The sequence below is a fragment of the Manihot esculenta genome, chromosome 1 (genome assembly GCF_001659605.2).
Source record: "Manihot esculenta cultivar AM560-2 chromosome 1, M.esculenta_v8, whole genome shotgun sequence".
In the NCBI taxonomy this organism is placed as follows: Eukaryota; Viridiplantae; Streptophyta; class Magnoliopsida; order Malpighiales; family Euphorbiaceae; genus Manihot; species Manihot esculenta.
Genome location: NC_035161.2, coordinates 39,116,735 through 39,139,676, shown reverse-complemented (window position 1 = coordinate 39,139,676; position 22,942 = coordinate 39,116,735). Strand labels below are relative to the sequence as shown.

General features: G+C 36.0%; 6 protein-coding genes across 9 annotated transcripts; 2 read left to right on the top strand and 4 right to left on the bottom strand.

Moving 5' to 3' along the window:
- Nucleotides 1-1,686: 1,686 nt before the first annotated feature.
- LOC122725144 lies at nt 1,687-4,598 on the bottom strand (the record flags this gene model as incomplete). Its single annotated transcript, XM_043962017.1, has 3 exons — nt 1,687-2,907; nt 4,142-4,239; nt 4,545-4,598. Coding segments are annotated over 3 exons (720 nt in total), but the record flags the coding sequence as incomplete, so codon positions are not given.
- On the bottom strand, nt 4,142-7,055 carry LOC110613075. Of its 3 annotated transcripts, none has more exons than XM_021754008.2 (5): nt 6,699-7,053; nt 6,543-6,608; nt 6,199-6,296; nt 4,545-5,218; nt 4,142-4,239 (listed from the first exon to the last, which is right to left on the bottom strand). In XM_021754008.2, the coding sequence occupies exons 1-4, from the start codon at nt 6,828-6,830 to the stop codon at nt 4,651-4,653; spliced, it is 864 nt and encodes a 287-aa protein (XP_021609700.1). In that variant the 5' UTR covers nt 6,831-7,053; the 3' UTR covers nt 4,142-4,239; nt 4,545-4,650. The 3 variants fall into 3 exon arrangements, with proteins under 3 accessions (XP_021609700.1, XP_021609708.1, XP_043817898.1); XM_043961963.1 differs by having other exon boundaries at nt 4,144-4,239; nt 4,595-5,218; nt 6,699-7,055; XM_021754016.2 differs by lacking the exon at nt 6,543-6,608 and having other exon boundaries at nt 6,699-7,051.
- Nucleotides 7,056-7,579: 524 nt separating this feature from the next.
- LOC110613060 (phosphoribosylformylglycinamidine cyclo-ligase, chloroplastic) lies at nt 7,580-11,514 on the top strand. Its single transcript, XM_021753985.2, has 8 exons — nt 7,580-8,036; nt 8,509-8,603; nt 8,676-8,777; nt 8,882-8,941; nt 10,241-10,413; nt 10,556-10,658; nt 10,739-10,897; nt 11,096-11,514. The coding sequence occupies exons 1-8, from the start codon at nt 7,703-7,705 to the stop codon at nt 11,258-11,260; spliced, it is 1,191 nt and encodes a 396-aa protein (XP_021609677.1). The 5' UTR covers nt 7,580-7,702; the 3' UTR covers nt 11,261-11,514.
- Nucleotides 11,515-11,646: 132 nt separating this feature from the next.
- LOC110613069 lies at nt 11,647-13,085 on the bottom strand. The gene is made up of 2 exons (XM_021753996.2): nt 12,769-13,085; nt 11,647-12,601 (listed from the first exon to the last, which is right to left on the bottom strand). Exons 1-2 carry the CDS (start codon nt 12,981-12,983, stop codon nt 11,857-11,859), a joined length of 960 nt encoding a protein of 319 aa, XP_021609688.1. The 5' UTR covers nt 12,984-13,085; the 3' UTR covers nt 11,647-11,856.
- A 291-nt stretch (nt 13,086-13,376) lies between these two features.
- LOC110613041 (CTP synthase) lies at nt 13,377-21,323 on the top strand. Of its 2 annotated transcripts, XM_021753959.2 has the most exons (23): nt 13,377-14,531; nt 14,956-15,035; nt 15,227-15,313; nt 15,404-15,454; nt 15,547-15,664; nt 15,768-15,824; nt 16,283-16,347; nt 16,476-16,559; nt 17,000-17,050; nt 17,129-17,191; nt 17,308-17,354; nt 17,500-17,508; nt 17,636-17,705; nt 17,792-17,854; nt 18,300-18,389; nt 18,479-18,517; nt 19,204-19,353; nt 19,425-19,502; nt 19,603-19,688; nt 20,053-20,101; nt 20,193-20,273; nt 20,491-20,584; nt 20,968-21,323. In XM_021753959.2, the coding sequence occupies exons 1-23, from the start codon at nt 14,216-14,218 to the stop codon at nt 21,018-21,020; spliced, it is 1,881 nt and encodes a 626-aa protein (XP_021609651.1). In that variant the 5' UTR covers nt 13,377-14,215; the 3' UTR covers nt 21,021-21,323. The 2 variants fall into 2 exon arrangements, with proteins under 2 accessions (XP_021609651.1, XP_021609658.1); XM_021753966.2 differs by lacking the exon at nt 17,500-17,508.
- A 418-nt stretch (nt 21,324-21,741) lies between these two features.
- On the bottom strand, nt 21,742-22,558 carry LOC110613051. Its single transcript, XM_043961947.1, has one exon. It carries the CDS (start codon nt 22,423-22,425, stop codon nt 21,904-21,906), a length of 522 nt encoding a protein of 173 aa, XP_043817882.1. The 5' UTR covers nt 22,426-22,558; the 3' UTR covers nt 21,742-21,903.
- Between the last annotated feature and the right edge of the window lie 384 nt (nt 22,559-22,942).

The following is a 22,942-nucleotide window of genomic DNA, read 5'->3' as shown; positions in this document are numbered from 1 at the left end:
CATTAATGGAAACCAATGCTACATGCATCAAGGACATTCAACTAACCATCTGTACTCATATATAACGGATCGACGGTCCGAAACCTTTACACATTTAATAAGACCCCACGTGATCTCTCTCTCTCTGCTTCTTTGATTATTCCAGAACTTCTACAATTTCCCTCAAATTTTTATAATAAATATTATTTTTACAATTTTTATTATAAAAATGTTTTTTTTTTAGTTAAAATTTGATTTAGAGCAAAGGGATTTTTTATTAACAAATACCATTGCCTTATTTCTGATACCAAAAAAAAAAATTTACATTTAATTTATAAATTATTATAAAAAAAATTTATCCTGATTTAATTCAATAAATAAAGAATTCCGCACCATGAGATAGGTTTTGGTAGGGAAATGACCACTTATGCTAATTTGCAACCACATAATTCAACCCTAGTACTTAGCCTTCTTACACAGTTTGATGGCACCAAAAGCAACTCCTCCATCTTTACCTAACGTACATGTAGGGCATATGCTCATAAATGCTGAGTCTTATAAGTTAATCTACATTTATAATTATTGAAATTTTAAGCAATAATATTTTCATTTTAGTATTTGTAAATATAAACAAAATAATTGATTGTTTTCAGAATTTGGACAAAATTTTTATTTTAGTATTTGTAGATTTAGAGATTCTATTTAATATCACGTTTATATGCTACAAGGTTTGAAATGCATTTTTTTTTACAACATAGATAAATAAACAAATAACAAAATTAATTTGTAAATTTTGGAATATCATAACACATTTAAATATATTTTTTTTAATATTATGTCAGGTAGAGTTATATAAAAATAAAAATATTGTTAAAATCGCTTGTGATTTGAAGTGGTATATTCCTGTTTCTAACCTATATACCTGTTTCTAACCTTTATGTTCCCATCTCCTGTAGTCGGAGTGAGCAGTATTCGGTTCAAATTGAAAAAATCGATTGAATTGAATTGATTTAAAAATTTGATTTGATTTTTTATACATTTCGATTCAATTCGGTTTTTAATTTCAGAATTTTTCAGTTATTTTGATTCGATTCGGTTTTGATAAAAAAATCAAAAAAACCGAACCGAATCGATTAGTGATAATAATATATTTTTTCAATAATATAGAGAAATTAAATTATATTAATATTAAAATATTTTAATTAAATTTTAAAATATTAAAAATAAAGTGTAAAAAATAAAAAAATTATTAAAAATCGAAACCGATCAAACCGAACCGAATCGAATCTAATCAGACCGGTTCAGTTCGATTTCTGATCAAAATCGATTCGGTTCTGTTTTTATAAACACTAAAATTTCGATTTTCAATTTATTCGGTTCGATTCGATTATGTTTTGAACGAACCGACCGAATGCTAATAGATGGAAAGAATTAAATATGAGATCCATTAGAAATGAATGAATTTTATTAAATGAAAAATTCAAATAATATTGATTTTAATATTACATTGGGACGGAAGTTGGACTTCCTCATCTTGAATGCCCCATTCATCATATTGCCATTTCCCATTATAACCTCTTTCAGGCCGTCACACTTTCACTACCGCGTCTATTTGACTAATTGTTGTTCGTTTTGGTGAGATGAGCTAGGAACTTGACACTTGTTATTCTGGGTGGCACGTTCTTGATGCGTGATGAGCACAGGAGCTTATGCAGGAAAAATCTTTGGTTTTGTGCATTGATATCATCGTCAGAACAGTATATAAATAAAGTTTTCAATCAGAAGAGAGAGACAGTCGAACAGAAGAACAAGAAGGGCAGAAAGTACAATACAACATCGCTGCCTGAAACTGAGACACCATAACGCTAACTTCTAACTTCTCTGCATCTCATCAAAACCTCGAACCCATTTCAGAATCAAAGCAGACCATATAACAAACACTTCATGTGTAAATTACTGATTTACAAAGGGATAACTCGGTCAGATTGTGCCACCAATATCAAGAAATTATTAAATAAGCAGGTGCACAATGTATAGTCGCATCCTCATCACCTCCAAATGGGTGCATGCGATTGCCAATATTAAGACTATATGGGCATGGAGCATGGACGACCGGAAGGATGGAGGCTTCTCGCTCAGCTGGCTTAAGTTTTCCGGAAAAAGAGACTTCCATCTTCCTTAGTTGTGGAAAGAGATATCAAGATGCGAGATTCTCTATCTATGCAGTAAAAAGAAGACCTGATACAAAACTCACAAAAATGAGTGAATTAAATGAACAAACAAGAGCTGTTAGCTGCAGGCTACCACGATCTTACGAGATGCAGTCAAAGTCAGTTTGATAATCCAGTTCCATAAGTGTTTTAATCTCCCAATTCATCCCCTTTTATACTCATATTCAAGGCTCTGCATGACTTTCCATTATTAAGTTCAGGTCCTGAGGTACGCACTGAAGAACACTCTTCAATATGATAATCTCTCTCATCAACTAAGGACTTCATATATGGGCATGGCCGCTCATCTACTTCTATACTAGGTATAGGCTCCTGCCCTGAACCAAAAGGCAAATCAAAAGATGATGATCCAGGAGGTTGTGTCCTCATCTGCACAGATCGCAAGAGTGCAGCCCTCCTCAAGTCAGCTGAGTGGCAGATATCACTAGGTGAGGATGGAAACCGACCCTCAGAATCTGAACCTCGTTGGCGAGGTTGTGAACAGCTGACGCTAGTGGCAGGGCAGCCATGTACTGAATACGAGCTGGTAGAAGCAGCAGAAGAGAACCCACCAAATGGTCTTTGGTACCTGTAGGGAGAAACTGGACTGGTGGGCAAACTCTCAGGTTGGAATGAGCAAGTATTTATGGGGGTCTCACAAAATCTAGAGTCATCTGAGTCTTCTGACATTGGTGAATATTGCAAGGACATTTCATCCCTGAAATTATAAATTTGAGAAAACAAAAATGAGGATAAGGATTAAGCAAAAGAATGAAGCATTCAAAGAACTAAATATGGCAATGACAAGCTAAAGTTGAGCCAGAAAACTGTGGATACTTATGAGTGTATTTACACATTTTATGATTTCTCAATTTTATCCAAAATCTTTTTGTTTGCAATTCATCCACCGATAATTTTCCCAATTCAGAGATGTCGAAACAAGAAAATAGGTATTGCTGACTCAATATACATGGTAAAAGTACTAGTAATCTGTAAGAAGAAAGTTACCACATTTCATGCAAATATGTCAACCAAAAGAAGTTAAATGAATGAAGGCATCATTGTCGCATCAGATAAAAGTCAGAATCTATTCAGATGGCATATATTGAGCTATATAAATTGGAAAGCACAACTAAACATTTTCTCTAGTAGTCAAATTCATTCATTAGATACAACCATACACAGGCAACTAGCCCATTAGACCATGTTTGCTTGCAGTGTGCAAAAACACCACGTAATGAGCATCAGAACTTTCTTGCTGGTAATTAACATTCTAACATTAAGGAATCACCTTCTACTTTTAACCATTCAAAAAGTACTTGGAAGCTTTTCTATGACTTCAAGGACTGAAGACTAAAGCAAACATAGATGACCTGCAAACCTTTATGGTTCTAGTAGCTCACAGCAAATCTTTTCTTCAGATCCATTGCGATTATGCAGGTGGTTAACTTGCTAAAAGCTCCATTTCATAACAGGTATATGCTTTAATGGACAGAGATTAGAGAGAACCGAAGAGCAACTTATCATCCACATAATGCAATCAAGTTCAGATTTCACTTCCTTTCGTTATAGGAAAAATATGAAAGCAGCTTACAGTGATTGGACATACAGAATGCTGAGAACAGCCTCGAACCAATTGGCCACTGAGAGTGACACCAGCAATCTAAGTGCTATCCATCACAGTAATCGATGAGATAACCCATGATTCAAACCCAAAGACTGTAATTATACTTCAAAAACTACAACACTGCAAACTATCATTTGCTCTCCACTGAACGCTCCGAACATTCCCATTTCCAGAAAATATGAGACCATTAATTAAACCAAGTACATTGCATGAATGACAGGCTAATAGAATAAACTTGTAACATAGGAGAAGCGGCAAGGAAGTTACGAGACGAAAACAATGCAAAAAGCAAACCGATAATTTCAAGCCCAACTAAGAAATTCACCTGGCAGAGAACATGCCTTCAGACCTAGCTGGAGATTCCATAAGATTTTCAGAATGCGGTTCTCCAACAGTTAACCCATTTAAGCTAGATGCCATTATCTGCACAAGACAACAAAATTTCGATGAATTAAGGACCTAAATGCAAATAAGCATAAAAAATAAACTTGACAATTAAATTTAAATCTCCTAGAGATAATCATCCCCAAAAAACTTGATTAATTGAACAAAGAAACTTCTTTTTCGTATTCGATTGATAAACAAACAAAGAAAAACAACAATTTTTGCGTCTATAGAGAAACAAACTTCACCCAAGAGTCAAAATGAAGTAAAGTTGAAGAAACACACAGATGAGCATTTGAAGAAAACCCACAAAAATGAGTGAATTAAATGAACAAAAAACTCACAAAAATGAGTGAATTAAATGAACAAACAAGAGCTGTTAGCTGCAGGCTACCACGATCTTACGAGATGCAGTCAAAGTCAGTTTGATAATCCAGTTCCATAAGTGTTTTAATCTCCCAATTCATCCCCTTTTATACTCATATTCAAGGCTCTGCATGACTTTCCATTATTAAGTTCAGGTCCTGAGGTACGCACTGAAGAACACTCTTCAATATGATAATCTCTCTCATCAACTAAGGACTTCATATATGGACATGGCCGCTCATCTACTTCTATACTAGGTATAGGCTCCTGCCCTGAACCAAAAGGCAAATCAAAAGATGATGATCCAGGAGGTTGTGTCCTCATCTGCACAGATCGCAAGAGTGCAGCCCTCCTCAAGTCAGCTGAGTGGCAGATATCACTAGGTGAGGATGGATACCGACCCTCAGAATCTGAACCTCGTTGGCGAGGTTGTGAACAGCTGACGCTAGTGGCAGGGCAGCCATGTACTGAATACGAGCTGGTAGAAGAAGCAGAAGAGAACCCACCAAATGGTCTTTGGTACCTGTAGGGAGAAACTGGACTGGTGGGCAAACTCTCAGGTTGGAATGAGCAAGTATTTATGGGGGTCTCACAAAATCTAGAGTCATCTGAGTCTTCTGACATTGGTGAATATTGCAAGGACATTTCATCCCTGAAATTATAAATTTGAGAAAACAAAAATGAGGATAAGGATTAAGCAAAAGAATGAAGCATTCAAAGAACTAAATATGGCAATGACAAGCTAAAGTTGAGCCAGAAAACTGTGGATGCTTATGAGTGTATTTACACATTTTATGATTTCTCAATTTTATCCAAAATCTTTTTGTTTGCAATTCATCCACCGATAATTTTCCCAATTCAGAGATGTCGAAACAAGAAAATAGGTATTGCTGACTCAATATACATGGTAAAAGTACTAGTAATCTGTAAGAAGAAAGTTACCACATTTCATGCAAATATGTCAACCAAAAGAAGTTAAAAGAATGAAGGCATCATTGTCGCATCAGATAAAAGTCAGAATCTATTCAGATGGCATATATTGAGCTATATAAATTGGAAAGCACAACTAAACATTTTCTCTAGTAGTCAAATTCATTCATTAGATACAACCATACACAGGCAACTAGCCCATTAGACCATGTTTGCTTGTAGTGTGCAAAAACACCACGTAATGAGCATCAGAACTTTCTTGCTAGTAATTAACATTCTAACATTAAGGAATCACCATCTACTTTTAACCATTCAAAAAGTACTTGGAAGCTTTTCTATGACTTCAAGGACTGAAGACTGAAGCAAACATAGATGACCTGCAAACCTTTATGGTTCTAGTAGCTCACAGCAAATCTTTTCTTCAGATCCATTGCGATTATGCAGGTGGTTAACTTGCTAAAAGCTCCATTTCATAACAGGTATATGCTTTAATGGACAGAGAAACTATCATTTGCTCTCCACTGAACGCTCCGAACATTCCCATTTCCAGAAAATATGAGACCATTAATTAAACCAAGTACATTGCATGAATGACAGGCTAATAGAATAAACTTGTAACATAGGAGAAGCGGCAAGGAAGTTACGAGACGAAAACAATGCAAAAAGCAAACCGATAATTTCAAGCCCAACTAAGAAATTCACCTGGCAGAGAACATGCCTTCAGACCTTGCTGGAGATTCCATAAGATTTTCAGAAAGCGGTTCTCCAACAGTTAACCCATTTAAGCTAGATGCCATTATCTGCACAAGACAACAAAATTTCGATGAATTAAGGACCTAAATGCAAATAAGCATTAAAAATAAACTTGACAATTAAATTTAAATCTCCTAGAGATAATCATCCCCAAAAAACTTGATTAATTGAACAAAGAAACTTCTTTTTCGTATTCGATTGATAAACAAACAAAGAAAAACAACAATTTTTGCGTCTATAGAGAAACAAACTTCACCCAAGAGTCAAAATAAAGTAAAGTTGAAGAAACACACAGATGAGCATTTGAAGAAAACCCGGTTCAAGTCTCGCGAAGACCATTGTGACCCATCAACAAAAAACTATTGAGAAAGGAAAGAAAGGTCATAAAATTGAACAAATATCAGTCATAATTTTACAATTACGATACTTCTTTTTTAAAAGGGACAAACCTCGCTTAGGTAACGCTTGTGCGAATGGAGATTGTCGAGATAAACCTCGTCCTCGGGATCTCTACTTCGCTTCCCATTCGGCGATGCCGTTGGTGTGCCTGTTGATGCCGTGGAGTTGGAATCGGAGCCCATCTTTACTTTCTCACTGATTAAATTTGATCAAATACAGCAGCACAATTCATTTCCTGGCACTTGCCCATTAGGAAGTTCAGCACCTGGAAATTTTCTATTGACGTTGCTTGCTTTTGCGTTGGACGCCGGGACAACCGAAGAAGCCACTGCTTTGGGCACAGCTATTGCCACGTGGCAAAGGCGGGGAGTTGAAGTGATTTCCACTGGTCTCTTTGTAAGACTCTAATTTTGTCGGCAGTCTCATTGTGCAATAATTTAATAATTTAATATTTTATCGAAATTTTGTTTTTAAATTTGATTAATTATTAAATTTAAGATTATTATAAATTATTCTTTGCGAATAAAAATAAGATAGAAAAATAAATATAATTATTCTATTTACTAATTATTTTAAACAATAAAATATAAATGAACTTATTTTTAAAAATTTATTTTAATATATAATTTTTATAAAATTATTACAATTAAAATTAAAATAAAAATTAATTTTAAACAGAGTTAAAATAAGGATAAAGGCATCTAAAAATTATGTTTTACATTGAATACAAAGGCTTGGATTCATTTTACTTTATAAAGGTGGAGCCCAAATAGGAGACAACAGGTCCGGATACATGGGGTCCAAGAAGCAGGCCCAGTTACACGGAACTCAATGTAAAACATCAATTCTGTCAAAGGAGTCAAACCTCGAGATCCAATTTGCACAAGGCCCTTTTGACAACAACAAAAAATAAAAAAAGAAAAAATAAGAAAATTTTTGTACAAGGCCCTAACGCCTCTCCTGCTATTCTTTACGCATTCCCGCCCCTCGCCTCCACTATCTTTCTCTTTCTCCCACCTGCACAGCGCGCCTTTATTCCCACTCCCTGGTTGCGATGACGACCGCCGTCGCTGCAAACGCAGAAATATCGCGTGTTTTCACGACGTCGACCAGACCGTCTTCTATTAAACCCAGAGCCATCCCACCTACTATAGGTGGTTGCTCATTTAACCGCTTATCCTGGAGATTTCCGCTTCTATCTGCCCCCACCACAAGCAAGAGCCGTGTATTTTCTATGTCCAAGGAAAATGACGGTAGAAGCGCTGATGAACCTGGAGGGCTCACTTATAAGGACGCGGGTGTGGATATAGATGCTGGCTCTGAACTTGTCAGGCGAATTGCAAGGATGGCACCTGGAATCGGAGGATTTGGGGGTCTTTTCCCTCTTGGTAATGATTTTTCGTCTTATTTCTTGCTTTCATCATTCATGGTTTTCAATTATTTGTTTCAGCTTTTAATGAATTGTGATTATGGCTAGTCTAGCAATTGTATTGCTACAGTCTTTAAAAGAATCTTTAGTTGAAAGCTCTTTGTTCAATGATCTTTAAAGTTGTCGAGAGTTCACTGTGTTTTCTGAATTTGAAAGGAGTTTTGCCCCCTGGGATTCCCCTGGATAACATTAATGACCATTTTTATCCACTCTTTAGAACTCCTCTGTGTTTTGTATTATTGTGTTTGACGAACTGTTTGGGTAACTCATTTGGTCGAAGCTATTCTTAGTAGTCAGTTAAGGAAACTTGGTTAATTGCGGTGATGCATTCTCTTAACAGTATAATTTTTATGTTACTGTTTTTTATGTTGTGGTTTCTGCTGGTCAATGGGGGCTTCATTGTTATCTTAATTATTTTTTTTTATGGACAGGTGATTCATACCTTGTTGCCGGCACAGATGGAGTAGGAACTAAACTTAAACTTGCATTTGAAACTGGAATCCATGAAACTATTGGAATTGATCTGGTAACATTGAATTAGCATTGTTATTTGTATTTTGTTACTTGTGATTTCCTTCCTAATGCATTTTAATTACAGGTTGCAATGAGTGTAAATGATATTGTTACTTCTGGTGCAAAACCATTATTTTTCCTTGATTATTTTGCCACAAGCCGCCTTGATGTTGACCTTGCTGAGAAGGTGTAGATAATGCTTATAGTTTATTATTTGGATTTGATAGTTTGTATGGTTATACATATACAGAAAATAGCTTACTCAAAACTTTTCTTTTTTACTCTATTTAGGTCATAAAAGGCATTGTTGATGGATGCCAACAATCTGACTGCACTCTTTTAGGGGGAGAGGTATTTTGAAAATTTTCTGTGTACTTCCTAGTAGTTATATGTCAATAGGTTCTACTATTCAATAGATTACATTGTGCCAAAACAGTTAGATTTGGATACTAGTAAGATCTCATGTTTAATTTGTAATAAAAAGTGAAAGCGATATGAAACCATTGCATACATTGATTTGGCCCTGTTCATGCAATATGTTAAACAAACCTGTGAAGTAGGGATATGCAATCAGTCATTTTAGGTTCTGAACCCTAATAACCAAGTACATGAAGTGAAAATTATACAAACAAAACTTAACTGAAGTATGTAGAAAATTGAGTCAAACCGAACTGAAAAGTTAATTTTGGTTCATTGGTCCCTGCATCATCTCCCTAAACACACATACATAGCAACAAACTCAAGCAATATTAAAGCCTAGCAAATAATTCAATAAATATTATTTAATCATAAACAATAACAATTCAATAAATCAATACCCATAAATTCCCAACTGTAATTCCATCAAATGAATGATCATGAACCCAATAATTCAAGGTGTGAGAATGACCCATGAATTCAGGGCATCAGTGAATTTCAGTACAGGAATGGTGTCTCAGGATTTGAACCTAGCATTTGGGCAGGCCTTGACTGCATTGAATTGTCACCTAAGGATCTGTGTTGGGGCTCAGTAATCTGCTTCGAAGTCTTAGTAGTGCACCAGTGAGCCAGGGAGGGCTGCCACGGGATGTGGTAATCAGGGTGGTAGGGGATATGAGAATCAACCAGGCATGGAGGGCAGATACAAGTACAACTGCAAGTGTCGCATCGAATGGGGGAAAATGATGACTCAAGGAGAAGCTAGTCAAGAAGGTAGACTCAAAGCAAATGAAGGAAAACATTGAGAACATTTTTCTTACTTGAATGGCAGAAATAAAAGCATGGGAAAAATGGAACTGAAGATGGGCCTGCATTTCAAGGATCAAAATGCAGCACCAACATGTAAAACAGCAGACCTGTTAAATTAACTAATAAATCAGTCAGTTCTATTATTTTGGTTCTTTTACTGAAGTAACTGAACCCAAAACCAAATTGTCTAACAAATTATAACTGAACCATTTAGACTGAAAAGCCATAATAAAATGGTTCAGTTTTCGATTATAACTGAATTCTGCTCAATCCTACAATAAAGGCATGACTTATGTTGAAATTTCCCCATATTAAAAGCTTTTGTTGTTTCTTCTACCCTTTTTCTCCTCCATATGTATTTAGAATTTATCTTCAAAACTAATAGATTTTCTTTGACATTAATGGTTTATGAATTCCTTTCAGACTGCAGAAATGCCAGATTTCTATGCAGATGGTGAATATGATCTTAGTGGTTTTGCAGTTGGCATTGTTAAGAAGGACTCTGTAATTGATGGGAAAAACATTGAGGCTGGAGATGTTCTCATTGGTTTGCCATCTAGTGGAGTCCATTCTAATGGATTTTCTCTTGTAAGAAGGTTGATATTGGTTAAGGGAATTCTTACCTGTATCTCCATGTGTTGAAAATATCCTCTGATATGGATGAATGTTTACTGAGCAATGAATTTTTATTACTTCTCATAGAATATTCTTTTCAATTAACATATGCATGTATTATAGGGTTCTGGCTAGAAGTGGTCTTTCTTTGATGGACAAACTTCCTGGTGAAGACATTACATTAGGGGAAGCTTTGATGGCCCCAACTGTTATATATGTCAAGCAGGTTTGTTATCCAGCTTTTCACATTATGATGCATAGTTTTATTCTAGGTTATGTTTAAAATAATTTTCTTTTACCAAGTAGGTCCTAGACTTCATTAGCAAGGGAGGTGTAAAAGGCATAGCCCACATCACTGGTGGTGGTTTTACAGACAATATGCCTCGAGTTTTTCCAGAAGGCCTTGGAGCTGTTATTTACAATAACTCCTGGGATGTCCCAACTGTGTTCAAATGGATCCAAGAGGTAAATGCATTTTGCATGGCATTCTTGATTATGGTACGAGGTTCGGTCAGTTTTCAATTACTCTTTTGGACTCACCCATTAGAAATTGGAGTATGTAATTGTACAACTTCTTCTCGTCTACAAGACATTATATAGATGTTTTACTCTTTTTTTTTTTTGCAATTTAAATTTCTATTTATTGCTCTTTTCTGACATCAGGCTGGAAGAATAGAAGATGCCGAGATGAGACGGACTTTTAACATGGGCATCGGCATGGTTCTAATTGTGACTAGAGAAGCATCTCGCCGATTACTTGAGGATGGACGTTATAAAGCATATCGCATTGGTGAAGTTGTAAGGGGTGAAGGAGTGAGCTATAACTAAAACATGCAAATCATGGCAAGCGTTTTCCCTTAGATGAGAAATCAGCAAATTTTAGCTTTTTTTGTCAATGTAACTTGTAATGTTGTATGGATATGTTTCCCTTTAGAGCCTGTAACATTGCCTCAAAAAAAGTGAACTGGAGACGTAAGTTGCAGCCATTTACCGGCATGGCTTTTTTTTTATTACTGGATATCGTGGAAAATACAACAGTCGATTTTCAATGTTGTAAAAGTTCAAATAATTTTTGGTTTCAATTTTCCTCCAGAAAAAAGTGAAATGAAATTCACTGAAGCAATTCATAGGGAAATAGAAAAGTACATTCCGAAGCATTTATGGATCTAGAATTGTTGGTGATAAAAGTTTCTATCAAGCAAAACTGCGTCTTAACTCATAGCTTCCAGAGTCTGGAGAAGCAATTCATAGGGGAAATTGAAAAGTACATGGCGAAGCATTTATGGATCTAGAATTGTTAGTGATACAAGTTTCTATCAAGTAAAACTGCGTCTAATTCATAGCTTCTAGTCTCTATGTCAGCCACGAGTGACTGCTCGAGCTAACACTTCCTCTCCTTAGCTGGTGAGCATTTGTTGCTTCCCTTAAGCAACATGTCTATCCATCCCACTTCGGCAATCTTCTTGAGAAACGGTTGTATCCTTGTATGAGGTTCGCTGGCTCCATCTCTTTCGTTCGATGTTTCCGCATCTCGTACGTGATTGCTTTGTGTGTAGCTTATTCACTTCCCTCACTGCTGGGTCATCTTTAACACTCTTCCAGGCTCTCTCACTGGGTGACAAGGGCTTTCTTTCCCGAATTGGAGGTCTCCCCAGCAGCGAAGCCATCGTATCATGCCCATTCCCCTCGAATTCTCCTCCTCGATTATAAGAATCTGAATGCTGCCTGTTGCTACAGGCCAATGGTTTTGACAAGTTCCTGTTTTTCCCTAATGATTGTGCAGACTCAGATTGGATACCATTCTTCTTGAACTGGCTCCCGTGCTCGATGTGCAACCTTCGCTCATGACAGTGAATCATTCGCATTCCACTCCTACCAGTTATGTTCTTTTTCTCAGGCTTCAAGCTACTCCTACACTGAAAGCCATGCTTCCCACTTTCCAGATAAGGATTAATATAAGAAATTCCGGAGTAGGACAAACTGGCAACGATATTTCTTGGTGGATATTTCAGTGGAGGCACAACTACCACCTGGTCTGTGGCAGCCGAATTGAACCCCAAATTCTCATCGTACAGCCCTTGTCTCCGGGGCTCTGTATGTTTCCTGTTGATAGCCGACGGTGATGAGGCAGCAATGTTTCCCTTGCCTTTCTCACTGAGGGGCTCTCGCCTGCATATTAATTGAGCGCATAATCCAAACCACACTCATCGAAATACAAAATCCACAATTAAAAATCCAGAGATTCAGAAGTTAAATCCATTACAGTCGAGGGTAATCAGGTAGCTTTATATGTGGTTTCATATCTGACAAATCTGGGATCGGTGAGGAGAAAGTACCTTGCAAGTGGTGCTTGTTGTTCAAGACGAAGATCGAGTTTTCTCCAATCAATTCCTTTCTCCTGGAGAACAACTTCTCTTGGTCTAGCAGACCCAAAGGGATTGGGTTTCTCCTTTCGCTGCACTTGAGCCCGAGCTGCTTCTTCATCTTCTTTCTCTACTTCATCCGCCCATGATAAAAATATAGCAGGACCAAGCTTGCCTTCGCTTTCCATGATCTCTCTCTCCTCCAACGGCTTTTTTTCGCTTTTTCAAATTTGAAACTTGAAGTATTAGGCCTGGCCGTATTTAACAGTGAATCGGAGGGGATTAGGGGTAATTTTGTACTTTGGGAATTCATATTGTATAGTATAGGGTGGTATTAATGAAATTAATTAATAAATTTTTTATAAAAATAAAAAATAAATTAATGATTTTTATTAAAAATATAAAAAATAAATAATAGTTAAAATTCATAATTAATTAATTAATTATTTAAAATATTAAATATATTTTAATATATATTTTAAAATCGAAAACTAATTAATCAATCGTCACATGGACTAAATAACACGTTTCCAAATAAAAAAGAAAGGAACCATAGGAAAGTGGGGCAAAGTGAGCTGGGGATGGTATGCTCTTTAACAATGTCTACGGCTGAGAAACCATCCAAATTAATGCTTTTTACGTTTTTGATACGATTCCATATAAAAGGTTGCTACTTTTGACCCAGAAAAAAAAAAAAAAAAAAAGATGTGGTTAGTGGAATTAGGCATAAATCAAAGCAGTCCCATGAAACACTTATCATCAACGGCTCAACAAATTAACAACTTCTGAGATAAATATTGGAATATGCGATGTTGTGCTTAAAATTATTTGTTAAATGTTTTTATTAAACTTTATATTCCTACCAAGTAGACGTACCTACGGTGCAATCCAAATCGGCCAACTTTGAGATTGGAACCAGACCTATACTATTGGTTAATGGGCTGTTTATCAGCCTCCCATCCTCAAGTGGTTGGAAAATTAGAAGGGTTGAACTCAAAATACGGCAGATTTAATTTTCATGTTAGTTACCACTAAACAAAAACTCATGATTGCATACCTGTATACAAGCTTAGAATTTTTTTTTTTTCCTTTGTTGAAGGTTATCCTTAGAAAGATTACTATTTATTATTTGGTTTAATGATATAGTAAAAGAGTGAACACTCTGTTTAAATTTCATTAATGCTAATTTGTTATTACTGACCGACATAATAAGATAAGGAAGAAACCCAAATATTATGGTCACAATCAAGACAACGGATTTGATGTTCTCATGTTGCCAATTACATGGAAACTCTTAGAGGCTTGCCCTTGGAATATATGATATGCATTAAGATAGTGAAGTAGGTTTTTGTCTTTTCAATTTTTTGATATATAACAAAGTTTAGGGGAGAGAGAGAAAGAGAGAGAGAGAGAGAAAACAATGTATAAATGCCTACTAACCAAATCTTTGAGCGCAGTCCGTTCTCCTCTGTTAGGTTTGTTAGGATCCGAAATCAAGTTCACAAGAAGCAAATTGTGCAACTGTATCTTTCCCGCTCGGACATTAATCCAAACACTTTGCCTACACACGGAGACACAAGGAAACCGCTCCAGTAGCCAAAGCATCACTGATAGAGCAATGAAGTACGTGCTAGTGACAGGTGGAGTCGTCAGTGGTCTCGGGAAGGGCGTCACCGCCAGTAGCATAGGCGTCGTTCTTAAAGCTTGCGGCCTTCGGGTCACCTCTATCAAAATAGGTTTTCTTTGGTTGTATTTACCTGTAGTTCTCTACTTATGTTCTGCTCTGGCTTCTGGTTTTACGTGTTCTATTTTATGTTTTTTTCCCCCGAATATTAACGTGGATTGCTTGAGCTACTGCAATGACTGGAATCTTTAATTTTCGAAGCTTTCTTGTTTAATTTTATTAATTTGCTCGTTTAGCATTGGGAATTATGCTTTTTCGAAACTTAGTGATCCGATGTTATTCTTTTTTTTTTTTTTTCTTTTTTTTTTTCTGTGTGTGTGTGTAAATATCAATCTCCTGGTTTGTTTATACAAAAAGTGAGGCTGCATCTTCTTATTAATTCTCTTTGTTGATGAAGCTAAATAATTTGAGTTTTGATTTTACAGCAATTGCCTTTTATTGTTTCACTATCTTATATTTCCGTATATTTCTTGCAGATCCTTACCTGAATACTGATGCTGGTACCATGTCCCCTTTCGAGCATGGAGAGGTCTTTGTTCTTGATGATGGCGGGGAGGTTTAATCCTTTCAATATCTCTTTCACTTATTTCTTACATATGTTGCTGCTATCTTTGAATCACATATTTTCTCTTATCAGAGCAGACAGGACTTTTTCCTCTTTGCTTTTGTATATATAACTGTTCAGGTAGGGAGAACGATGTGCTAATCAATACATTAACAGGTTTAAACCTTGATTTCTCTTAAAAGGTTGATTTAGATTTGGGTAACTATGAGAGGTTCCTGGATGTGACACTTACAAAGGATAACAACATTACCACTGGAAAGATATTTCAGGTACTTGAACATAGTCAATAGATCCAAATACATCAGGTTGTGAATTCTGTATATATACTTGAGTAATTAATGTTGTTTGGTTTTCATCAGTCTGTGATTGAGAAGGAGAGGAGAGGTGATTATCTTGGAAAGACCGTCCAGGTGATGCTTTTTAGCTAACTAGTTATGCTTATATTTATAACCTGACAATGCATTTACAGATTATTGGCAAACTGAGCTTGATTAAATTCCAGGTGGTTCCACACATCACTGATGCCATTAAAAATTGGATTGAATCAGTTGCAGTCATTCCTGTGGATGGAGAGGAGGGACCTGCAGATGTGTGTGTGATAGAATTGGGAGGAACTGTAGGTGAGAGCAGTGTGATACAAAGATAGATCTGATACAGTGAAAGTTCTATATTGCTCATTGATTTACATTATGGGATAATCTAGGCCTTCTTATTCCCCTTTAGGTGACATTGAATCAATGCCATTCATTGAGGCTTTGCGTCAACTATCCTTTTCAGTTGGTAAGTTTATGCTTTTTGCTGTATCTTCTAGGACATTGTTAGCATTTTCTATGTGGGCTTATGTAAATACTAAGGATCCTTGTTCTCTGATTTGATTTGTAATCCTAGTTGCTATAAATGTGTTTTCAATATCTAAGAAGTGTTCAAGAAGATTGTTGAGAAATCTTGTGAACTATTTAATTGTTTTGGTTAGATACTTTACAAGAATTTTGGTGTGGTTGTTTTCTGTTAATTTGTTCATTCTGTTTTACTATTGCTCTGTTTACATGACTGTATGTTTAGTTGAACCAATCATTTGTGCAGCTCAGATATGGGGGGTAATTTAGTTCCATTAAGAAGCTATCAGAAAACCATGGTTGAAAATAGAAAAATTTCATATCTCATGTTCTTGTAAATGATCTTGGAGAGCTGATCTCATGCTCTCACTAATCATTGCTAACATCAATTTCCCTGTCCAGGACAAGATCATTTCTGTATTATACATGTGAGCCTGATACCTGTGCTAGGAGTTGTTGGAGAGCAAGTAATAATCAATGCAGTTTTTTCATTCGCACAATTATTTTAGTTCTTCAAGTTGTAATTCATTCTTTTAGATTCAAAGTGCATGGTATTCCATTTGAATTATCAGATCACTGTATGTTTTGGGTGCAGAAAACTAAGCCTACACAACACAGTGTCCGTGAATTGAGAGCATTAGGCTTGACTGCACATCTACTGGCATGTCGGTCCGCTCAGGTAGGCCAATTTCGCCTGCGTGACGTCTGTAGATTTGCATGAGGATTAGCAGGCAGGGCAGAATTTTCTGGCCAAAAAGTATTTGCAGTTTTTCACTGAGAATTGGTTGAAAAGTTAAATTTTGACACCTATTACCAGCTTTTTTATTTTAGTTCTTGTATGTACTATTGTATCTTGGAAAATCTCCTCAAACTAGCACTCACTCATTATCTTTTAGATGAGTGGTCATGCTTCTTTTGATGATCACATAGTTGCATTAGTTGAGGTTACCCAAGTTTTACCTTGATTTCCACTAGTGAACATTTGGAGTCCTGTGTTTCAGATGTCTGGGTAAGTGTTCTCATGATATTAACTTAAATTTTTTTCACTCGTGTATCTTAGGACTTAATTTTAAGGCTAAATTTGATAGTTTATGCATAATTTTGCCAATTATATTGCAGCCTTTGTTGGAAAATACAAAGGAGAAAGTTTCTCAGTTTTGTCATGTTCCGGTAAGCTTGATTAACTTTGTTTTCTAACCTTTCTAGTGATTTTTATGTCTTCTATTTATCTATTTGTAATCTTTACAGGCTGCTAATATTCTCAGTATCCATGATGTTCCAAACATTTGGCATATCCCTCTACTACTTAGGGTAGGTTGTGCATCTGTTCTTTGGTTCCCTGGATGCTTATTAGTTTCAGATTTCTTTTTTTTTTTTTCCCCTCATTCAATATATTTACTTCTGTTTGATGTGCTTTCCTTCAACAGAACCAAAATGCTCATCATGCAATTCTAAAACAGCTCAATTTACTTGGGTAAGTTCTTCTTTTAATTATGGCACTAACCAACCTCAACAGATACAAAATTTTGTAGATGACCTCTTTTAATTGATTACTTTTCTTTTTGCCTTTTGAAGTAACCAGGAGTGCTAATGCTTGCTTATGTTATTTTTTGTGATAGTCATTTAGGGTATAGCTTTCAATTGAACTTGTTGGACACTTCGCAAAACAAAATTCGGAATGAACTATGAATGAGATGCTCTGCACAGGAGGTTGATCGTGTTATGTTAGCTAACTGGTCGTAGTTTCAATTTCAGCATTGCAACACCTCCTGATTTAGAAGATTGGACCAAGATGGCTGAGACTTTTGATAATCTTACTAATTCTGTGAGTTTTTCATCGGTTAACTAGTAATTGTCTTGTTTGAGAGGTTTTTTCTTGTTTGTTTGACAATATGAGACTAAAATGTGCAGGTTAGGATTGCAATGGTTGGCAAGTATGTTGGCCTGACAGATTCATATCTGTCCGTTGTGAAGGCATGCTACCTTCTACCTTGTTTTTTAGCTTGAGGAAGAAAAAAACTAGACCGTAATTGGCAATTTGAATCACTACTCTTTGTGATGTGTTATTTGACCAATTAAAATTCACTTGGAAGAAAATGTCTTAATAGATGTTAGATGCTAATAGAGTACAGGAGAAATGGTTTGCATTTTGTAATGGTGTGCAATTATTTATTATCATTTTTTTGGCTATGATCTAGATCTGCTTGAGGGAAATCATTGAGTGTTGTTCTCCATGCCTTCAATCACATTCTGTTGTCTTATAGAAGAATTATGCATTTATTAGCACAAAAGTATATGCCCACCAATTATTTGTTTCCTTATAAATCTTCATTAAGATGGTTATGAACAGTGAGGCTGCGTTGTCCAGATATAGATATTATTGTGTCAACGGTTACTAACATGCTTTGCATGCTTACAGGCCCTTCTACATGCTTGTATTGCATGTTCATTGAAGCCATCAATTGATTGGATTGCAGCTTCAGATCTTGAAGATGAAAGTGCAAATATGGTATTGAGCCTGTATAGTTGTATGCAGATTCCTCTTATGCATCTTCTTGAAAAGTTCACCCTTTATTTACATTTTTCTATCTTCCATAGACACCAGAAGCTCATGCTACTGCATGGGAGACACTGAGGGTAGGCTTTCACTCCAATTCTAATCTTATTATCTTTTTTCTTAGTGTTCCTTTTTTGCTTTTAGCTCATAACAGATATCCATCCCTAGAGACTTTGGCTTTTCTCAATCATCCTTGTGTTGGGAATGCTACTGAGTGTTGACATTTGTTTACACAATTCTTATGGGTGCTATCAATTTATTTTTATTGCTTTGCTTTTCTGTTATGGAATTTTAACACATTTATATTAGAGTTGCTCCTTCCTCCCTTTTATTATTGTCTGATATCTACGTTGGACATCTGACTGACTTGCTCAAGGACTATGAGTTTGAAGTGTAAACTGCTTTCTGAGTTCTCAAGCATTACATATTAGCATCACTGTAAAAATTGTTTATTTAGTTTAAAGTGTATTGATAATGCCATGCCAGTTACTTCTCATGACCAATGAGAATTTTGTTTTTGGTTGGGATTTGGATGGAAATAGGGATTAGGAAGTAAGGTTTATGTAATGGGGAGTTTGGGATTACTCCTCTGTCTGCACACAGCATTATTATCATTATTTAAGTCTGTTCCTACACTTTTGGTGGTTCCGTAACAGATGTTTTCTTAATAGAGGGATAAAATGGTGTCTGATTCCTTCACCCCAACCAAACTTTCTCACTTCTTTTCTCATTTAGAATCTGTCCTTGACAAAATCGTCATTTGCAGAATGCAGCATGTGTTTTGGTGCCAGGAGGTTTTGGGGATCGTGGTGTAAGGGGAATGATACTGGCTGCCAAGTATGCCAGAGAGAACAATATTCCTTACCTTGGGATTTGCTTAGGCATGCAGATTTCTGTGATTGAGTTTGCTAGATCTGTAAGCAATTTGTTTTCTAAAAACTGTTCTATTTTACAACCATACATCCTACTCTAGTTATTTGTTTTTAGGTTTTGGGAATGGAAAGAGCAAACAGTGAGGAGTTTGATGCCCTAACATCTGACCGCGTTGTGATATTCATGCCTGAGGTATGAAATTATTGTAACTTAAATATTTCTTTTACTTGCATTGTACATGCATATGATTGCATTTACTTTGACAGTTTAATCAATTTACTTAAAAGTACAGGGTTCAACAACACACATGGGAAGTACGATGAGATTAGGATCCCGGAAGACATTACTTCAGACCCCTGATTGTATTACCGCTAAAATGTATGTACTTAGTTTTATACTTCATCCATTACAAATATACATGAAGCGACCTTGTCCCAAAAAAATACTGATGGATAATTCTCTCTATTTTAGTGCATATTTTCTGCCCTATTCTGATTGTGCCTGTAACTACTGAAGCCTTCTCTTCAAAAATTAAAATAATAAAAAAAAACAGCCACAGCTATATCCTATTGAAGCCAAAGGATAAATAACAGATTGATAAATTAAATTTTGTTGTCTCTTCCCTGGTCATTTTATTGACCCACAACAGTTACCTGCTGCTGTAGGGATGTAATGGACTGCCGGTTTAATTTGAACATTTTGGTGTTTTTATTTACTTATTTTAATTAATTTTAATTGCTAGGTATGGTAATCCTCAATATGTAGATGAACGGCATCGGCATAGATATGAGGTTAGTAGCAAGGTTTTAACAAGGTGGAGGCGAAGTGCTCAACTTACAGAGTAATTGTTTAATAGGCTTATTTTTTACTTTAATACTGCAGGTAAACCCTGACGTAATTGTTGTTCTAGAAGAAAGAGGCTTAAAGTTTGTTGGGAAGGATGAAACAGGAAGAAGAATGGAGGTTTATTTTCTGTACTCTGGCTTTGTTGTTTTTGGTCTAATTCCTTTTTTTATTTTTACTTCTATTTATCTGGTTGCTAATCCATGCCTCGCATGCTTTCAGGCTTAATGGGTTTGTGTTTTGTCTAGTTGCCACTCGCTCTGTTGAAGAGACAGCACTGAACTTTAGCTTAGTGCTGTTGAAATTTTAAGATTAAATCTATTCTTTCTTTCTGCAGATTTTAGAGCTTCCAAGCCATCCTTTTTATGTAGGTGTGCAATTTCATCCAGAGTTCAAATCGCGACCTCGTAGGCCCTCTCCACTATTTTTAGGTACTTAATATGATATTATCATTAACTAAACTTTTTTAGAATGGGAAACAGATCAATGCATAATAGCAATAAAATCAAATGGTCGACTTCCTTTAGTTCTCAGTAAATAGTGATTCGTTCTAAGTTGTACAGTTTTTTACTATTGACTTCAAAAAAAAAAAAAAAAAAGGCAACAATTCGGATCATTCAATTATTTATTTAGCGGTGGAAATCGTCCATATTTACTGAAGGAAGCTAGAAAGGTCCTCTGTTTTGGGAAGGCAACAATGTATTGATGGAAAAGTGGTAGAATGTGTTCTGTGCAATTTCATGCAAATAATTAATAATTTTTTCTTAAATTTTTTCGGTGTTGTGGTGCTAAGATTTTGGGATTTGCAATGTAGGTTTCATATTGGCAGCAACAGGGAAGTTGGAAGCATATCTTAGAAGTCGCTAGGATGGAGTTTGATTTGCATGAAGCTTCAAAATCAGGCTCACAGTTGATTATTTGTCACGAGAAAGTGGAAAATTTTGAGGAACTGATTAGATTGAATTCGTTTGGCAAAAAATTTGAAGAACTTTAGGGGCTGAAACTGGCCTTGTGGTTCATCTGTGTTCAAATTGTGTGATTTTCTGCCCTGTTGTAAAATGTAAATCGTTGGGAGTTAGCTAGCACTGACATTTCTATACTGACCCGTACAAGTTATACTATACGTGGACTAGCAAAATCAATCCATTATCAACCAAATAGTCACTGTTAGTAATAAAATCTAGATTACGAGTCCCAGATTTTTAATTGCTTCCATGTTCAAGATAATTATTATACTTTTCAGTTGTATTGCGTGGGGAAGATGTAGATCGATCGAGAGAAGTTTTGCTTTCAGAATTCTTGAATGGATTTTGCCATTTGGTTCGGCATTTCTAACGATGCATTTGTGCTTTAGAGACGACCGTCTACTGCTACTTAGGAGATTTACCTAGTTTAAGAAATTGTCCGGAAATGTGAGCTGATCGAAACACAATGATCTTCAAAGTTTGCCATGTACTTCAACCTGCGTTAGCAAGTCTAAAATCTACTAATACAAGTCTGCCTTGTTCAACACAAATGACATTTTGTTGATTTTCTCAGGATTTCAATTTCCCCTCTGGTTATTCTGTTTTCCTTTTAATTCAAGTAATTGAGATAGTACATGGGTGACCATATTATTACACATAAGAATAAAGGAAAAATGGCAAAAATTTTATTAAACTCAAACGGAAGCCTTCCGGTATTTACAAAATGCCGCAAATGCCTCATCTTTTTGCAAAGAAATAATCGAGAATCTACAAAAAGTCTTAAATCATAAAGTTTTTTGCGTCTCATTGTACTGAAGATAAGAGATTTGTCTTTGAAGTTTCATCTGCTCATAGAACTTAGCTATGAACTCCTCAGCTCTCAAATCAATCTCTTTCTCCTCCTCGGGAATTGTTTCCTCTTCATATTCCTCCTCCTCTCCTCCACTTTTCAAGAAACTCCTCCTCCCTCCATCGTCATACTCATACCCTCCTTCTTGATCTTCATCGAAATCATAATCAAAGTCGACTTGCGGGGTAATGCAAGGAATGTTGAATCGCATGGAGGCCGGGCGGTGCATCTTCACGTGAAAAATAGGAGTCTTGTCAAAGGAAAGCTGGCGCTCTCCGTAATGGAGCTGTGTGCGGGGAGTTGTAGTGTGGTGGCCAAGGCTCTTAAGAAACTTGGGCAAAACACGTAGTTCCACCGTCAAACGTCTCTTGAAAACCCCACCTTTTCTTGCCCATAACAATGCTAGACGCAGGATGTTCCATGCTCTGTGCCCAAAATCACCGTTTTTTCTTGCCATTGCTATTTGCTAGGTAGCTACTTAGATAGTAGAGAGTTGAAGCTGAGAATTCTATTGGTGTTGGGGAGTGCAAATATCAGTTGTTTTCAGTTTTGAGATTTTTCAGGTGATGCGTTCTGTGATACTGAATAAGAGTGAATTTATATGTCTTATAGATTTTGATACGCGGCTTCAGAGGAAGAGAGAGAGGCGAAAGGAAGGTTGGTTGGTGTAGAAATGTGAACTATGGGCGGTGGAGCCCCGTTGGCTGGAGTTGGGGAACACGGCTATACGCTACGCGGATTGCACGTTAGCTGGAGCTTTAATTTCTTTTAATTCCAAATATAACCTTTTTTTTTTTCCTTGGACCTATATAAAAAATTTAAACTCAATTTATTTACAAAGAAAATTAAATATTTTTGGGTAAACTAATTTATTTTTATAACTTAATTATAATATTAAAAAATAAGAAATATAAATTTATATAATAAAAGTATTAAAATTTAAAACATAATTTAGTTTTATAAAAATATTTTTC

What these genes read in the sequence shown, in the direction of transcription:
- LOC110613075 (XM_043961963.1), bottom strand. Translation starts at nt 6,830, where the DNA reads ATGGGCTCCGATTCCAACTCCACGGCATCAACAGGCACACCAACGGCA. An exon ending in ACAAGCGTTACCTAAGCGAG is followed by an intron (nt 6,609 to 6,698) that starts GTTTGTCCCTTT and finishes CTTTCTCAATAG; the next exon opens with TTTTTTGTTGATGGGTCACA. An exon ending in TTTTCTTCAAATGCTCATCT is followed by an intron (nt 6,297 to 6,542) that starts GTGTGTTTCTTC and finishes TGTCTTGTGCAG; the next exon opens with ATAATGGCATCTAGCTTAAA.
- LOC110613060 (XM_021753985.2), top strand. Translation starts at nt 7,703, where the DNA reads ATGACGACCGCCGTCGCTGCAAACGCAGAAATATCGCGTGTTTTCACG. An exon ending in TGGGGGTCTTTTCCCTCTTG is followed by an intron (nt 8,037 to 8,508) that starts GTAATGATTTTT and finishes TTTTATGGACAG; the next exon opens with GTGATTCATACCTTGTTGCC. An exon ending in GGATTTTCTCTTGTAAGAAG is followed by an intron (nt 10,414 to 10,555) that starts GTTGATATTGGT and finishes CATGTATTATAG; the next exon opens with GGTTCTGGCTAGAAGTGGTC.
- LOC110613069 (XM_021753996.2), bottom strand. Translation starts at nt 12,983, where the DNA reads ATGGAAAGCGAAGGCAAGCTTGGTCCTGCTATATTTTTATCATGGGCG. An exon ending in CAACAAGCACCACTTGCAAG is followed by an intron (nt 12,602 to 12,768) that starts GTACTTTCTCCT and finishes ATTAATATGCAG; the next exon opens with GCGAGAGCCCCTCAGTGAGA.
- LOC110613041 (XM_021753959.2), top strand. Translation starts at nt 14,216, where the DNA reads ATGTATAAATGCCTACTAACCAAATCTTTGAGCGCAGTCCGTTCTCCT. An exon ending in TTCTTGATGATGGCGGGGAG is followed by an intron (nt 15,036 to 15,226) that starts GTTTAATCCTTT and finishes TTCTCTTAAAAG; the next exon opens with GTTGATTTAGATTTGGGTAA. An exon ending in TTGATAATCTTACTAATTCT is followed by an intron (nt 17,706 to 17,791) that starts GTGAGTTTTTCA and finishes TAAAATGTGCAG; the next exon opens with GTTAGGATTGCAATGGTTGG.
- LOC110613051 (XM_043961947.1), bottom strand. Translation starts at nt 22,425, where the DNA reads ATGGCAAGAAAAAACGGTGATTTTGGGCACAGAGCATGGAACATCCTG.